The following is a 19,120-nucleotide window of genomic DNA, read 5'->3' as shown; positions in this document are numbered from 1 at the left end:
CTGTACTAAGAAAAATTCTTCTGCCTTGAGATGCTGTTAATCTGTAACCCTACCCCCAACTCTGTCTTTGCAGAGACATGTACTGTGGTGACTCAAGGTTTAGTGGATTTTGGGCTGTGCAGGGTGTGCTTTGTTAAACAAGTGCCTGAAGGCAGTATGCTTGTTAAAAGTCATTACCATTCTCTTAATCTCAAGTACCCAGGGACACATACAATGCGGAAGGTCGCAGGGACCTCTGCCTAGGAAAGCTAGGTATTGTCCAAGGTTTTTCCCCATGTGATAGTCTGAAATATGGCCTCCTGGGAAGGGAAAGACCTGATTGTCCCCCAGTCAACACCCGTAAAGGGTCTGTGCTGAGGAGGATTAGTAACAGAGGAAAGAAGGCCTCTTGGCAGTTCAGATAGAGAAAGGCATCTGTCTCTTGCCCATCCCTGGGCAATGGAATGTCTTGGTGTAAAACCCGATTGTAGGTTCTATTTACTGAGACATGAGAAAACCGCCTTAGGGCTGGAGGTGGGACATGCTAGCAGTAATGCTGCTCTTTATGCACTGAAAGTGTTTATGGAGATGTTTGCATATGCACATCAAGGCACAGCACTTTTCCTTAAACTTATTCATGTCACAGAGATCTTTATTCATATGTCTTTCTGCTGACCTTTTCCCTACTATGACCCTATTGTCCTGCCACTTCCCCTTTTTCTTTTCAATGGTAAAGATAATGATCAATAAATACTGAGGGAACTCAGAGACCCGGGCCAGCATGGGTCCTCTGTATGCTGGGTGCTGGTCCCCTGGGGCCACTTTTTCTTTCTCTATACTTTGTCTCTGTGCCTCATTTCTTTTCTCAAGTCTCTCGTTCCACCTGATGAGAGACGCCCATAGGTGTGGAGGGGCAGGCCACCCCTTCAATCAGTAATTTTACAGATATGTCAATTGAGATTTTGTTTCCAAAACAAAAAAAAAGGACAAAAACCAAAACAACAAAAAAGAAAAAAACAGAGGCCAACAGAGCCATGCGACACCATTAAGCATAACAAGGTAAGTAGAATGGTAGTACCAAAAAGAGAGAGGAGAAAGAGAAAGTGGCAGAAATAATTATTTGAAGAACTAATGGCTGAAAAATTTTTTGGTTACTTGATAAACCTGAATCCCTTGCACAAGTATAGATAATAAAGTTTGTAACGTATTGGACCAAAGATTGTCCACTGAACTCCTAAAATTACTTGTACATAATTCATAATGGTCTCCTAGATTTTCTTCAGACTGATGTCTTCTTTTGAAAATATGTATAATAAAAAAAATTTATATTTGAAGTCATGGCCTTACAGGGTATTTAAGAACACATAAACATTATTAAGCTTCTTTGTCATCTCATGAGATGTGGCACCAGTCTTGTCATTTAGCAAGCTTTATTGGACAAGAGAGTCTGGGGACTGACTGAAACCAATGATGAGAAAATGCTATAAAAGCTAGAGAAACTAAAAGTGGTTAATTGCTGGAGTATTATATGCTGACCAGCAGCAGATGATGCCTAAGTACAAGGAGAACTAGTGTGCACGTGTGTTCTTCCTCAGCCTTGATGTTAGGCAGACAAAATAGGTATTTACATAATTACGAGCAGTCTTACATGACTTATTTCCTGTTTAGAGCCTAAATATCATTTCCTTGAAAGACCCACATAGACTAATGTATTACTTTATCTTTGTCTCTGACTGAGAAATTTTTTTGAGAGCTGAGTTTGGCCCCTCTGTAATAATCTCATAGAGCACTAAGTATACTACTATATAGAGCACATATCAATCTATACAAAACATATTTTATATCTGCCTCTCCCATTAGACACTGAAATTTATACTCACCTTTGTATCCCCAGCGCCAAACATAGAACATAAAATGTAGAAACTACTTAATAAAATTGTTTCAGGGAAGGCTGGAATAAAGTGGTAGAAGGAGATTTCTCCACTCTCTACTTAACAGAGGCCAATTTTAGCATCAACCTGGCAGGGAAGTATTACCACTGTTGATTAAATACTGAGATATTCTCCTTTGGTATCCACCTATATTAAATTTTAAAGTTATAGGAAATGCACAGATACCATAGCTCAAGGAACAACAGTGCTGGAACATACTATATGCTCAACACATATTTGGTGATTAACTGGCACGGTGGTTTCAGGCAGAAATAACTACAATGTCTCTGCTTTAACAACCTGAATTTCTTTAATGCCTGCATATTACCTTGTCATTCCCTTCAGTCTCCACCTAAACGGTAGTGAAGGTGCTCAGATATATATGCAGACCACAGCTCATTTTATAATGCCACACTGACAACTAAAATGCCTAATCTTCTTCTTTATTAGGAAGGGATGGAAGAGGAGGTTGATAAAAAGGCAAAACATAAAGGCTGAAGCTTAAGAAACAATAAACTCATATCTATATTTTTAAAAGTAAAATGCTTTATACACAAGAATTAAAAAACAAAAACATTTAAATGTGACTTGAAGAAGTATTATTATTGAATCTAAAAATGTCTGCTCAACAACTTCAAAGATTCTTACATACATTGATACTTAGTTAACCTTTGGCAGTTACGCTTTGCAGAATCCATACTTTCAAAGCATAGACTTATTTATTCTAGAGAAAAACAATGGTAAAATAAAATGGCTCTTACCTCATATACGTTGAATTGTGACTGCCCTCTAGAAAGTTCCCTATAGCTTGTTGTAAATTCTCCAATGAAATCATGACTAAAATTAAAGGAAAAAGGTACATAAGCTTTCATATATTTGTCAATTGTATTTTAAAGGTTTTAGAAAGGTTTAATCATTATGAAAAAAATGCTTGATATTATTATGAATATAACTTAAAAATTTATAAAATATTTAAAAAGACTAACACATAACTACATTCTTCCCTAATCCAAAATTATGTATACTGGACAATTATATTTTATTAATATCCAAATGTTTAATTTATTCCACTAATATTAACATTTCAAACAGGTATACTAGTTTTAATAACTCATATCTCAAAACTGTTAAATCACCTGTTATTCAAATGATTAATTAGGATGAAAGTTAGAGACTACACTAATAAATTTATTATTGTCCATATCTATGGATATATATTTTTTAAATATAATGATTTAAAAATCTTCAAACTTTCCTAGGGCCATAGTGTAATAGGATGCTATTTTAAAAAGGTATAACATATTAACATGTATAACAGTCACTCGACTTTTTTTCTACAATAATAGTTAATAAATATTTTATCAATAACAACATGTTAATTCAGAATTTCTTCACTTTAAGTAATCATCACTATGTCCTCAGGTACCTTCTCAGTTTAGGGGAGGAGGGGTAAGGATTGAGTAAACATGTATTAGTTCTCACTAAAAAGCTTTTATCAACTGAGTTTGACCTGTGCAACTACAAAAAACATGCTAAATATTCAGTGGTTTAGAGCAGACTCATATTCTACTCCTTTGAGTTAATTTAATGGCCAGTGCTAAGTTGAACACACACTGCTGAGAAATAAGTGCAAAATGCTGGTATTCAGTGCAATGGTGAAATGTAGTATGTTAGAAGAAGATACAGACTGTAGGAGCTAAAGCAGTATAACAAACAGAGAAACATGATGAAAAATACTTTGATAATAAATCACAACCAGTAATTTCCTTGTGATTCAATAATACTGTTTTGCTATTTCCTGTTAATGTAATCACAACTAAAATAATTATTCTATGTTATAAGTCCCAAGCTCTCTGACTGCATTTACAAAATAAAGTTTACTCCAGTGCCATTTATCTGGCTGGTGTCTGTTTACATCTCTATATTTTTCCATACATTTTATTACATGTATGTGTTATTTAAAGTCTGAGGGAATGAATTAAAGAGGTATTTTGAGGAAAGTGATTACTACTATAGCTAGTAATTTGGCTCTTAGTCCTTGAGTAACGTGATTAAACTGTTGAATAAAATCTGTTCATTAGGATCATTTCTATGCTTGTATTTTTTGGGAATACAGTATTCCCAAATAGTGGGAAAACGGTATTATGCATAGTCACATTTATACCTGAAACCTGTAGGGCAGTCTACAAACTTATCCATCCTCCTCTACTTTTGGGGTATTACTCCCCTATATCACTTATCTTTTACTGTACAGTTCAGCTATGATATCCATCAAGAAGCCTTTTCTGCTTCATTCTTTTTTGCTCTCAAAAACATAAAACAAGCAAACAACCAGTATCTCTCATCACAGTTCCTATATTGTATTAAACCCATCTATTCATGTGCTTCCTCTCTTCACCTATGTTTTGAAGGCAAGAAAGGTATTAACTTCATCTCAGGATTCCCAGCATCCCCCTCCGTACCTGCTACACAATGGGTGCAGCTGAGTTTTGCAAACACACTTAGGGCAATAGCACAGTCATGCCGTGATTTTACCTTGCCAGTGATATTAACAAATTTGCCTCACATCAATTATATTCAGCCCAAAAGAATGGCAGAAGTGCCAATCATATTAAACATATTAACCTTCTCTATCTCCTTAAAACAACTCTGAGAGTAACGCGGACAACTATGATTTTCCATGAAAATGCCCCCGTATAATTACAACAAAGGTATGAAAAAAAGAGAACATTGCCTTTTTTGGCACAACTGAAGATTTTCCTGAAGGCCACTCTTCAATAGATAATGCTTATTTTCCTGACATTTATCTAGTTTTGCATATAATATGGATCAATGGCAAATACATACCTAATCCATCTCATCCCTTTCTCTACCACCACGTTGTATTGAGTTAGTCAGTCAACCTCTGGGTCCTTAAGTCTTCACCTCAAAATTGGAGGTAATGCCTACTTTCTATTTCAAACATCAACCCAGAGAATTCATTTGATTCTTTCTATGAAAGGTATTTAACTTATCAAAAAGTCACTTCTAGAATACAATCTAATTATGAAGACAATAACTTCAGACACACATTTTTTCAATAAAGAAGTTTTAATCAAATTAATTTGTAAAGAAGTAATAGGATTATGAACAGATGTGTGTTGTATCATAATATTTTGGAGTTACACACGCATGTGGCTTGTGGTGTTCTCACGCAGGTATGCTTAATTCACAAGGCATGTCTCCCCTTTGGAGTACATCACAGTGTGACATGTTTCAGGTATGTATCAAAGGATATCTCAAATGAGGATTTGTACACAAATTGTATATGAAAGGCAACTTCTCTAATTTGGATGCTAAAGGGATTTTGGAACAAAATTGGCATGATCTTTCTCATGGGAACATCACGCTTAGGTTTTTGTCTCTCATTTATACTTCAGAGCAGTGATTTCCCATGTTTCCCTGTCTTGCAATTCTGTTCAAGTCCTGGAACACATATCAAGATTTTTGAAAATAGTGAGTTTGAAAATGGAGCAGTCACGAAAGTAAAATACCCCTTTGACTGAAATGTAGTTACGATGATCCTAATTAAATGCATGGGTTGCAGACATTTTCACTGTTTCAACCTGTATTTGTGGGCAGAGGGCAGCAGAGTTTTTCAGAGGTGACTGGAACCAAGCCTTTAATTCCATGATTACAAGCAAAATGCACCATGAGACTTGTGCTTTCTTACTATCACCACAAAAAGCCATCTTCATAGGTCCAGATAACAACATATTAGCTCTCCCTGATTTTGCTTTCTTTGCTTTTGTTGTGGGCATAGTGTTTGACAAACTTTTCAGCCTCTAAGAATGATTTCTTACATGATAATGAAAGGACACAAAGATAGATGTGTACCCGCCCCCAACCCGCTACACCCTTGTTCTGCTCTCTAATCTTTGCACATACCAGAGATTTCGTAAGTTCTGTGAGTACCTGGTTTTCTGCACGTACCAGAGATTTTGTTTTGCACATACCAGAGATTTTGTAAGTTCTGAGGCAAGGTCACAAGACGTGTTTAAGTAAGATAAACTCTTGCTGCCATAAACCTGCTCTCCCACCTCAAAGTTTGAACCAAAATATCAGAAATGGCAGGAACCAATCATAGTTAGCCAAATCGCCTTGTTCAAACACTAGCCAATCATATATCTGATTTGTATAATAACTCTATGCCCACTTTTCTTAGACTATATAACATTGTTCGGAGCTGAGTGGGGGAGCTCTCCTGCCCGTCTCGTTTCACGAGCGAGGGAGAGTTCCAGGTTCGAACCTGTAATAAAGATCCTTGCTGCTTAGCTTTGACTCTGGACTCTGGTGGTCTTCTTCGGGGAATAAACGGTCTGGGCATAACAATAACATCAACAACCTTCACTGATTCTTAAAGTAAATAGTTAAAACATCAACAAAATCAAGCCTTTTTTTTTCCTTTTAACTTCTTCAAATCCTGATAATCTAGTTTCTTAAAAAGGTAAGAAACATGATATTTCAGCATTCCTAGATTATGAGCTGATTTATGGCTAAATCTGCAGAACTAGCATGATTTTTAATTAATTGCCCCAGTAAACACAAACTCTAAGCATATTTTGAGCAAAAATAATTTTTTATTCATAAAGTCCTGGTTTATGTTTTTACTATTAATAGTATAAATCATTATATATAAGATGTATATCAATGTATTCAATGTAGAAGTGATGATTTATCTCCAGCTTTGCTGACATTTTAAATCACTTCAAGAGGTTTATATTTCCTTTGCTCTCTACGTAGATTTCAATAGTACTCTGGGCCTCCAAGACAGAAATAGATAGATAAAACCACTCTCATAAATTAAGAGTTCAGCAGGAGAACTAGGCTAATATTATCAGTCTTATCCACACCTGCTCATTAGTCCATTTCAAATATTGACAGAATTTTTAAAAGATAAATATCTTTTTATACGTATATATAGTAAGTTCTATTGTCCTGCTGGGGGTGTGTGTGTGTGTGTGTGTGTGTGTGTGTGTGTGTGTGTGTATAAAATGGTACATTTATATAATCCTAAATTTCAGTATGTTACTATTTCATCTATTATGATTATTGAATATTTTATTAATTTTATTTTCACCTCTTGATTATATCTATACAAAGATACAAGAAGACTAGAACAAATCACATTTTCTAAGGTGAAGATAATATTTTTATTGTGGTTTACATTGGTAAAGCAAGTGCTATACGCCATAGTTAAGGATATGTTATATATAATAATTTATCACATTTAAAGCCAAAATTGCATGCCTATTTAGTTATGCCAAATTATTTTTTTTAAAAAACAGGATATATACATATTTTTAAGTATATTCATAATGGTAGGTCATTTAAGTTGCATGGGTATCTATTAGACATAATTTAAATTTTAACTCCACATAAAGTATACTTTTAAAATATAAATACCTTTCATTCTGTTTCTATTGCTTCTAACAAGCTGAATGCACTAGAATATTGTCAAAGAAAAGCTCCCCATTCAAATTAAAATTTGCCTACACAAATAGAAAGCATACAATAGTTAAGACAAAAAATTCTTAACAGGAAATAACTTTTACCTAGCAATGTTTCACAAATGTAACTTAATCCATTAAAAAGTAGAATGGAGTTTCTTTATCCAGTTATGACCTTGGATACTTATCTAGAATTATATTAGTTAGAAACTTTACTGTGATCATGTCTAAGGTTAAAATCTTGTCCAGTTTCATGGATTTTAAAATATTTATGTCGCTCACATACTTTGTATGTGATTGAATTCAGTTTTTAGCTTGAACGTTAATCTCTAGAAAAGGAAGTCTGTGTGACTCAGTATCCTGTTTCAAAAGTTTAAACTATAAGCCAGTAAGTTGTAATTTTTTCAGAGTAATGGTAATTAATAATAGTAACAATAATTATTATTATAAGCAAAACAAAAAAGCAGCATTATTATAAAATGATGACATATTCAATGCTGAACAAAGACTGAAGTTAAAAAAAACTGTGCTACTAAATCTGTATTCTTGTATCTTTTTCTTTTTATGTCATTGGTCTATGGCTAAATAAATGCAATTAAAAGTGATCACTTACTTTCCCACATACTAGTAACAGATACTTTATTCAAGAACAAATATAAAATACACGGCCGGGCGTGTTGGCTCAAGCCTGTAATCCCAGCACTTTGGGAGGCCGAGACGGGCGGATCACGAGGTCAGGAGATCGAGACCATCCTGGCTAACACGGTGAAACCCCGTCTCTACTAAAAATACAAAAAACTAGCCGGGCGAGGTGGCGGGCGCCTGTAGTCCCAGCTACTCCGGAGGCTGAGGCAGGAGAATGGCGGGAACCCGGGAGGTGGAGCTTGCAGTGAGCCGAGATGGCGCCACCACACTCCAGCCTGGGCGAAAGAGCGAGACTCCCGTCTCAAAAAAAAAAGGAACAAATAAACAAATATACACATATACTTCAGTCATAAGTAGACAAGACAAATTAAATTTGCAGTTCAAAAAATTTTACTTTATAAAAATTTTACTATATAGCACAGTAGTTCAAAAAATGTTTTTTCTCTGTCAGCCATCACTACTACCATACGTCATTTAAAGATAATAATTTCATCTCAATTTCTCTCACGTTTTCACAGAGATTAAGCCTGGAACAGGGAAGTCCATAACGTTTTGAACCAAAGTTCGTATCTTGATAAGAAAGCACAAAGAAAAAAATAATCTGCCATGAGTAACACATACTCATTCTCTTTCTCTCTCCTGAACACACGTATACAACACAAAACCCCCAGCCTGAAGTAGCAAAAGTTGGCAAGTTGCACTCTAGACTCCACTGCTACCCAAGGGTAGGGTCTTTTCAATGGCAAACAGTCCCTTCTTTGCCTCTGGCGTATCCTCTCCTCTCTGTATTTCGGGACACCACTTCCCAGAGTTGTGCCAGAGTTGCCAAAAGGCATCGCAAGTGTTCTAGCTCCCCCGCCATTCTTGCTTGTGGAGCCGGCTACCAGTTTCCATGCTTTCTCTGGCCACCAGTCTACATACTGTTCATTATCTTCCTGACAGACTGAGGGACTCCAAAAAGGGCAACAAGGATCAACTGCAAAGGGTAAGTCACAAAGAGGAGGAGATTAAAGTAAATTTACTATTGAAATTCTTTCAAACCTATGCGGGGGAAATGCATGTTGGAAAACATCCTTTGATAATGTCAGGGTTTTAGATTTAATAGTCTTACAAACCCCAAAAATATACGTCTACCCAGTACAACGTTATGTAAATTGTTGCTTTTGTCGTTTTCAGTCAATCAATACGTAGAGACAATTTAGATAATTCAAGTCCCAAAAGCACTTATCCCAGCTCCCATCAAATTTGCCTAGAATATTTGCCTCAAATAAATCAAGTAACTCACAAATTTTATTTTGTGCTGTGTAGACAAGGGCTTCTTAGTCAAAAAAGGTACATTATGAAATTTTAAAAGATCATCCCACCACTTCAGTGAAATTTTGAATTTAGAGGTGACAGTGTACTGTAATCCTTGACATAGATTTTATTTGGCAACTCAGACCTTTCTGATTTGAAAGAATTTTCAGCCAGTGGGGGATTGTGTACATATTTTAATATTAACGTAAAAGTAATAACTACTTATTACCATTCGGTATTTATAAAGTTCTCTTTGGATTCTTACATCATTACTCTTTTCACCTCTCAAAATTAATTATTATTATTATTATTATTATTATTATTTTTTGAGACAGAGTCTCACTGTTGCCCACACTGGAGTGCAGTGGGGTGATCTTGGTTCAGTGCAGCCTCCAACTCTCCAATTCAAGGGATCCTCCCACGTTAGCCTCCCAACTATCTGGAACCACAGTGCATACCACCACACCCAGCTAATTGTCTTTTTGTAGAGACGGGGTTTCGCCATGTTGACCAGGATGGTGTCAAATTCCTGGGCTCAAGAGATTACCCGCCTTGGCTTCCTAAAGTGCTTGGATTACAGGCATGAGCTGCCACGCCCAGCCTAAAACTACTTTCTTAAAACTTTTTTTTTTTTTTTGAGATGGAGTCTCGCTTTGTCACCCAGGCTGGAGTGCAGTGGCGCGATCTCGGCTCACTGCAAGCTCCGCCGCCCGGGTTCACGCCATTCTCCTGCCTCAGCCTCCCGAGTAGCTGGGACTACAGGCACCCACCACCACGCCCAGCTAAATGTTTTTTTTTTTGTATTTTTAGTAGAGACGGGGTTTCACCGTGTTAGCCAGGATGGTCTCCATCTCCTGACCTCGTGATCCACCTACCTCGGCCTCCCAAAGTGCTGAAACAAACTTCCTAGATTTTGTGAGGCTTCAATAATTCCTTATATGGTTTTTGAAGAGTGTTACTTTCTGAAAATGGTTTTAACAATATAAATATTCTCAAAGCATTAGAATATGGAAATAGTATAGTTCACCTCAAAAAAGACTTTTTGTTAGAAGTCTGCACACATTATATACTTTTTTAACCAAGTGAGGCTCCCGAAAACTATGAAGTAAAGTTTCAGAATTACTGAGCTCCCCAGAGACATTAAATCTAAGAATTTAAAAAGCTGTGTGAGCTGCTGCTTGGATGGTATAATATCTGTGTGTGGAAACTCTTCTTTTAAATATGCATAGCAGGTAAGTTGTTCCTAAAACACATTATAAAAATCTTTGAATATTCTATGAAAATGAAAGAAATGTCCTTGCCATCCCACAAAAATAATGTCTGCATGTTGGTTCTACCTTTGGGTTCTACTGACTTTGGGTCACTTAGTAGGCTTTGTAATACATTTTTTCACCCCCTCAAAACCATAAAATGCATTTTCCTATTCACTTTTTTAAAGTTGATATAATTAATTAGGGGATACCAAAATTTTATTTTGGTTTCTTTGAAGAAAAGTATTATCTTAGAAAATAAAAACGTAGCCCTAATCTCAATATATGCTGAAATTAATTTTAGAGATTAAAATTTACATTTTAACACATGTATTCCAATGGCTTGATTTGTTTAGTCTCTACTATGATATATTCAGAATGAGTTTGTGCTGTAAAGTAGATATGATAAGATAAGGGAAACTCTACAATATGGTAGACTCTTTCTACATATGTAATATCTTATTCTATACTTCTAGGAAACATAACAGTAGAGATATGTTTAGATAATAATGACTTAAAAGAGGCACTGTCAATGTGTGAAGACTTAAATAGAAGGATATTTTTCTATAGATTTAAACAAAAATCCCACTGTGAATTCATTTTAAAACATAAACCATAGGAAGCATTCTTCCTTTGGTTCTGATCCTTCCACATCAGAAATTTCTTTTCTTGTTTGCTATGTTTATTTTGTTCTACATACAATACAATGTAAACTCAAAAATTGTAAGTTAACAAGTTTGCATGTCTATCCTAGAGTTGTAATCATAGTATAATACAAGAAAAACCAGCAATGTAAGTAGCATGATCCATAAACATTTTTTCATGTTTATAATATTTTATTTCATGTGTGCATCAATATAGAAATTTAGAATATTTGGTTTCTGAAGGAAAAAGTTGTCTAAATAATTCTAAAACACTCCATAGCATAGTATATACAATACTATTTCATTTGTACTTAACTAAATACACAATTTAACTGAAAATTTAAAACCTCACATTAATTTGATATTCTTAAAGAACATTTATATAATAAATATTAATCATAGAATTATGATACCAAAAAGAGTAAATCTTTTTATGACCTTATTTATTAGTCAGAAACCATTTACTGAGTATTTCCTCTTCCTGAATTTTAATGCCAAATAATGATATTACAACTATTAAATATGCACATGAAATACATTTAATAAAGTAGAAGAGAATGGGTTAGTCTCTTAAATTTCTTTGACGATGTCAAAGTCAGTGAAATACCAAAGATTTTATGTGGTGTTTGCTTTATATTAAAATGCTCTAATTTTTAGTAGCATAAATCTTACTGTAGACTATATTTTCTGGTTAAATCTATAATGCAAAAATTATCCAAAATATTTTAAAAGATCGTATATGCCACAGAAAAAGTATAGCTTCCCTTTGTAATGATGTGGATAATTGAGGCAATTACTTAGATCACTGAAATATACAATTACCTATATATTTTAAATAGAATGACTTGACGCCTTTATTTTACTTCTCTCATACGTTCATACAAATTAAAAAGTATGAGTATCTAAAACTATGTGCACAAGCAGGCTGTAACCAAGAATGTCACAGTTGAACTCCAGAGACTAAATTTTAAAAGCAAAGACAAAATTCTTGATTTAGGGAGCAGAAAATCAAACTTCAGGCCATACAGTAATATTTAGGGTACATTAGGAGATACATAAAGTATCTCCAGTATACTGGAGAAGTGTGTGTCAGTCATTCAGTCAAAAAAATTACAAATAAGTAAAAGCAACACTGAAATATATCTGAGTATTTATCAAAGCTGAATTTTTATTGGCAGTGACAGTATGCTACATCTCTTTGTTTCTGCCAGATAAATAACTATAAAATTTTCTTTTCCAGGCATGATTTGACTATAACATGAATAAATAGCTAAACATATTTTTGTTTGGTTTTAATTATCTCAGGTTGTATCTATTATAATCAGCATCAAGTGCTAAAGGTTAAGAATTTGTGCTTTCAAGAAAAGATTCTGGACTTCTGAATATCAGAAGAAATATCCAGTTTTCAGATAAAGGGAACCAGAGTAAAACACAGAGAGGTCTTGGAAACATCTGTGTCTGTTAGGAAGCATGAACTAAACCTTACATAAGAAAGCACAATAGATTCAGGTTGGTGTAATCTGAAATATTTCAATTCCTCTAGCATGAGGTAATCACGAATTCCAGTATTGTCTGGATTATAACTGTCTGCTAGATTTATAGTTGGTATTCTCCTCATCAGAACTAAAGAAAGGATAATATTAGAATTTTAAATTCACCCACTCAGAATCTAAGTCCATTATATCTATCTCTATACCCCCAAACTGACAAGTTAGCAACGCCTTACTCTCCTATTCCCATCAATAATACTATATATATTTCCTTGTCAACTACATTTAGACTTTGAGAATTGTGTTTTACATCAGACTTCAATTAAAATAATGTTGCTGTTATAAATCCATAGATGTTATCCCTTTAACACTGTCCCTACTACCCAAGCTTCACGTGATGTTGAAAAATGAAAACTCATAAATGTGAAATCTGAAGGCTCCACATTTTGAAGCCGTCATATAGGTAAACTTGGGCAAGAAACTGAACTTCAATTCATTTATCAACAAAAGCAGAACGACCATACGTTACGTATGCCTATCAGGATTTTTGCAAGGATCATATGGAAAAGCATGTAAAAGAAGTACTTTGTAGACGGAAGAGCTCTATGCATATTCAAAGTGTACTTTAGATGGCATTCATAACAATGGTTTTGTTATTCTTTCTCTTACCTTTGCTACCAACGTAATACAGGTTTTCATTACTCTCCTAATGACCTCCATAACCTTCCAACTAGTCCTTGCACTTCTGTATCTGTCTGATTCCAATTCATTCTACAGATATTTTCCCACACCTTTGGCCATGCCAAAATGTGCCTGATTCAGAGTCAAAAAGTTTCTCAAAGATTCCAAAATTTCAATGGGATTCAATACATAATCCCCAGTGTGTCATTACAGGCCTTCTACCATATGATCTTGACCTACTTTTCTATGTCTGCATTTCTCCTGAATTCCCTCTAATACATTATAACCTACTCAGAACCACACTGCCAAAGCAGAACTTTTCATCCACAATATCTGCCCTTTTTTGAGTTCTACACTCCTTTCAGATAAATCACATATCATACTTTATCATGAACACATCTGGGATACTTCAACACAGATGTGAACTTATCCTTTCCTGAAATCCAGCATCACATTATACCTCTCTCAGGAAACATCCATGCTCTACCTGGTATTTTGTTCCTGGAATTTTATTGCACACTCTACAGGAACATACCCTTCTTCAGTCCATGGGCTGGATAGCAATCATCTTTAAATTCCCCTGCAGTAACTAGTATAGTGACCCATACTTAATAGATGTTCAGAAAACATTTGTTAAAACATAAGTTTCACCAAGTGAGGTTACTAAGTTTGTTAGAGACAGGGTCTCCCTCTGTCTCCCAGGCTGGAGTGCAATGGTGTGATCACAGTTCATTGCAGCCTGGACCTAATGGGCTCAAGTGATCCTCCCACCTCAGGCTATCAAGTAGCTAGGACCACAGGGGTGCACCACCATGCTGGGCTAATTAAAAAAAATTATTTGTAGAGACAAGGTCTCATGATGCTACCCACGAGTTTGAATTTATTTCAATAAAAGCTCTCCAGGTGATTCTTATGCATACCTCCAGTAAAAACCACTGCTTTAAGTGGCCCAATATGTATTAAGTGGCCCATATGCCAATATGTATTTCTGGCAACCAGTAGGACAATTTCAATATATTTCGTTCTTGATTACAGAAAGAGGTCAAGGTATTCTATGTCATAGGATGGAGATGACAATGTCATCACAGAGATATTCAAAATATTCTTTAATACAAAAAAAAAAACCTTTTGAACACAGATCAAAAATATTTTAAGATGTAGGTGGTAAGATTACCTAAAGTCACAAACATGCTAATCAATGAAGTATTTTATGCAGTAACTTGGTGGTCAAAAGGATTACCATGAATGGGGGAAAGAAGTCAGGCTTTCACGTTTTTTCTTTGGAAACCTTAGTATATTTCTCATGCATGTTACAATATAAACAAACTATTTTTCCATACTAATTTTTTCTTAAGCTACAAATTGTAAGATAGTTAGACAACATAAGATGATAACAAAATTGACAATAACAAACAATGCTGAGGTGCTTCAGAGTTGAACGACTAAATATCATTTTGACACAAGGGTCAGTTTCTCAACATGATATTGAGAACTCTGCTTTCTTTCATTAGAAGACTGTTCTTTGCTAAAAGCATCTTTATAAGAAATCATTCATAAATGTCTCGAATGTAACAGGAACAGAAATATTTTCGGTTTAAGGACAAAAACTAACACATCTTGGAGATGCTAACAGGAACTTGAATCAAAATCATCAGCTGTAAAGCAGGTATTATCTTAATTTTTACAGAGAATAAAGTACAATTAAAAGTTTCCTCTTTGTTACTGCTCAACTTTAAAACAGGAACTAGAATCAAAAAAGTGATTGAATTTGCATATGACTTAGATGGTTTTGGTCTCCTGAACTAGTAAGATTGAAATGTAATATATCTTAATCGAATGAATGAGAAAAAAATGTAAGATGTGGTTTTTATGAAGAGAAATAAGAAACGTGGGACAAATGAGTGATCTGCAGGCCACCTCAGATCAGGCACACTAAAATCCAAGCCTCTATTATTGGCATATAGAATTACTCTCATCTGATCTTCCCACACTTTTCAGAAGCAACCAGATTTTCTGAATTTATTTTTAAAGAAAAGCAGATCCTGATTCAGTAATAAAACACTATATGCTCTACGAACAGTTTAATCAAACTACTATCACCAATATTCGTAGCTATTGCCAAAGATTTTCTACACAGAATCCTTTGTAGTGTCACTGCTTATTCTCCATTTTGTGTCCCTCTCACACCGAGGTGAAGTCTCTGCTTGCTTACGTACTTATCTGTGTCTCAATACCACAAGTAAAGGAGTATGAAATGGATTATGAATTTAAGTTATTTAGCCACCTATAGGAATGGAGAATTGGTATGACAAGTTGGCTTATTTATAATGTGGACATTTCTAGACAGTTGGTTAAAACCTTCTTTTCTGAATATATTTTTAAAGCTCCTGGGAAAAAATGTTGAGGATACAGAACTGCATAAAAAAAGGGGTAAAAAGTGTATTTCATCCCACCATCCAGGGATAATCTTTCTGATGGTCAATATATCTTTTCCATGTATATATTTTAAGAAAATATTCCAGATACACTGTATAAAGCTGCACTGTTCAATCTAGTAGACATTAGCCACTTGCACTCACTGAGTCCTTGAAATGTGGCTAGTATGAATTGAGTGTTCCTGTAAGTATGTACAACATACACTGTATTTCATAGATAGTACATAAAAAAGAAAAATATCTCAATAATTTAGATATTAATAATGTTTAATACTTCTGATATCAATGTAAGATATATTATTAAAATTAATTTTAACTGGTTCTATTTACATTTTTAATATGGCTACTAGAATAGATGTAATTTACATTTCTATTAGACAGTACTAGTATAAAGTACTCTGTAATTTTCACTTTTCATTTTATTAAAAAAAAGCATTCTCCCAAATAAGTAAGCATTCCTAGAAAGTAATACTGTTGTAATTATTTATTTATTTGTTTATTTATTTATTTTTTGAGGCAGTCTCACTCTGTCGCCCAGGCTGGAGTGCAATGGCGCGATCTCCACTCACTTAAACCTCCACTTCCTGGGCTTAAGCGATTCTCCTGCCTCAGCCTCCTGAGTAGCTGGGATTACAGGCATGAGCCACCACGCCCAGCTAATTTTTGTATTTTTAGTAGAGATGGGGTTTTGCCATGTTGGTCGGGCTGGTCTCCGATTTCTGACCTCAAGTGATCTGCCTGCCGTGGCCTCCCAAAGTGCTGGGATTACAGGCATGAGCGACTGCACCCAGACGCAATACTATTAATAGATACATAATATTCTTTTTGATAGAAGTACCACAATTTAATTTGGACATCAGTGTTGTTCTATCATAAATAACTGAGTTGAACATTTTTACCACAAGCCTTTTTAAGGTTTCTGGTATTACCTTAGAATACATTCTTGGAAATAAAATTACTAGATAAAAGTCATAACAGTATTTTTAAGGATATTAATACATGTAACTAAATAAGTTTTAGAAAATTTGTACCCATTTATAATACCTTAAAAATATAAAAACACCTATCTCGGTTCACCCTAAACAGCACTGGGTAATATATATTAAAATATTTGCCCATTTCATTTAAAAAGTTATTTAGTTTAAATAGTTTACATTAGTTTAAATATTATTTGTTATATATTAAGTTATATGTTTTAAATTCTTTTTTTGTTGTTGTTGATTACTAGTTGACATGGTTTGAGCTCTGTGTCCCCACCCAAATCTCATCTTGTAGCTCCTATAATTCCCACGTGTTCTGGGAGGAACCCTGTGGGAGGTAATTAAATCATGGGAGTGGGTCTTTCTCATGTTGTTCTTGTGATGGTGAATAAGTGTCACAAGATCTGATGGTTTTGAAAAATGGGAGTCTCCCTGCACAAGTTACCTCTTTGCCTGCTGCCATCCATGTGAGACTTGACTTGCTCCTCCTTGCCTTCTGCCATGATTGTGAGTCTTCCCCAGCCATGTGGAATTGTAAGCTCAATTAAACCTCTTTCTTTTGTAAATTGCCCAGTTTCAGGTATGTCTGTATCAGCAGCCTGAAAACAGGCTAATACAGTAAGTTGGTTCCAGTAGTGAGGTGTTGCTGAAAAGATACCCAAAAATACAGAAGCGACTTTGGAACTGGGTGACAGGCAGAGGCTGGAACAGCTTGGAGGGCTCAGAAGAAGATAGGAAAATGTGGGAAAGTTTGGAACTTCGTAGAGTCTTGTTGAATGGCTTTCACCAAAACCTGATAGCGATATGGACAGTAAGGTCCATGCTAAGGATTGCGAACTTATTGGGAACTGGAATAAAGGTGACTCTTGTTACGTTTTAGCAAAGAGACTGGCAGCATTTTGTCCCTGCCCTAACAATTTGCGGAACTTTGAACTTGAGAGGTGATTTAGGGTATCTGGGAGAGGAAATTTCTAAGCAGCAAAGCATTCAAGAGGTGATGTGGGTGCCATTAAAGGCATTCAGTTTTATAAGGGAAGCAGAGCATAAAAGTTCATGAAACTTGCAGCCTGACAATGTAATAGAAATGAAAATCTTATTTTCTAAGGAGAAATTCAAGCAGGCTGCAGAAATTTGCATAAGGAAGGAGGAGCCAAATGTTAATCCTCAAGACAATGGGGAAAATGTTTCCAGGGCATATCAGAGGTCTTCATGTCAGCCACTCCCATCACAGGCCCAGAGGCCTAGGAGAAAATGGTTTCCTGGGTTGGGCCCAGGGTCCCTGTGATGCTCTGTGCAGTCTAGAGACTTGATGCTCTGCATCCCAGCCACTTCAGCTTGGACTAAAAGGGGTCAAGTGCAACTTGACTTACTGCTTCAGAGAGTGGAAGCCCGAAGCCTTGGCAGCTTCCACATGGTGTTGAGCCTGCAGGTGCACAGAAGTCAAGAATTGAGGTTTGGGAACCTCTGCTTAGATTTGAAAAGATGTATGGAAACCCCTGGATGCCCAGGAAGAAGTTTGCTGCAGGGGTGGGGCCCTCATGGAGAACCTCTGCTAGGACAGTGCGGAGGGAAAATGTGAGGTCGGAGCCCCCATATAGAGTCCCTACTGGGGCACCACCTAGTGGAGCTGTGAGAAGAGGGCCATGGTCCTCCAGATCGCAGAATGATAGATTTGCTGAGAGCTTGCATCTTGCACCTGGAAAAGCCACAGACCCTCAATACCAGCCCGTGAAAGCAGCCAGGAAGGGGGCTGTACCCTGAAAAGCCACAGGGGTGGAGCTGCCCAAGACCTGGGATCCCATCTCTTACATTAGCATGACCTGGCTGTGAGACATAGAGTCAAAGAAGATCATTTTGGAGTTTTAAGATTTGACTCCCTTGCTGGATTTTGGACTTGCATGGGGCCTGTAGCCCCTTTGTTTTAGTCAATGTCTCCCTTTTGGAATAGCTGCATTCATCCAATGCCTATACCCCAACTGTATCTAGGAAGTAACTAACTTGCTTTTGATTTTATAGGCTCATTGGCAGAAAGGACTTGCCTTGTCTCAGATGAGCCTTTGGACTGTGGACTTTTGAGTTAATGCTGAAATGAGTGAAGACTTTGGGGGACCATTGGGAGGGCAAGATTGGTTTTGAAATGTGAGGATATGAGATTTGGGAGGGGCCAGGGGCAGGATGATATGGTTTGGCTGTGTCCCCACCCAAATCTCATCTTGAATTCCCACGTGTTGTGGGAGGGACCTGGTGGGCAGGTCTTTCCCATGCTGTTCTCCTGATAGTAAATAAGTCTTATGAAATCT

At 36.0% G+C, this 19,120-nt stretch overlaps 1 protein-coding gene across 4 annotated transcripts in view; it reads right to left on the bottom strand.

Annotated features, from left to right (window-relative positions):
• LOC105496899 (copine 8) overlaps positions 1-19,120 on the bottom strand; it is a 240,662-nt gene that overhangs the window by 77,452 nt on the left and 144,090 nt on the right. For all 4 annotated transcript variants that reach the window (XM_071071896.1, XM_071071895.1, XM_011767544.3 and 1 more), the window contains one exon: positions 2,672-2,747. In XM_071071896.1, the coding sequence (XP_070927997.1) occupies positions 2,672-2,747 (76 nt within the window). The remainder of the gene's footprint in view (positions 1-2,671; positions 2,748-19,120) is intronic.

This window comes from Macaca nemestrina, chromosome 10, assembly GCF_043159975.1.
Source record: "Macaca nemestrina isolate mMacNem1 chromosome 10, mMacNem.hap1, whole genome shotgun sequence".
Taxonomy (NCBI): Eukaryota; Metazoa; Chordata; class Mammalia; order Primates; family Cercopithecidae; genus Macaca; species Macaca nemestrina.
The sequence above is the reverse complement of the archived record's forward strand: the minus strand, read 5'-3'. Positions and strand labels throughout refer to the sequence as shown.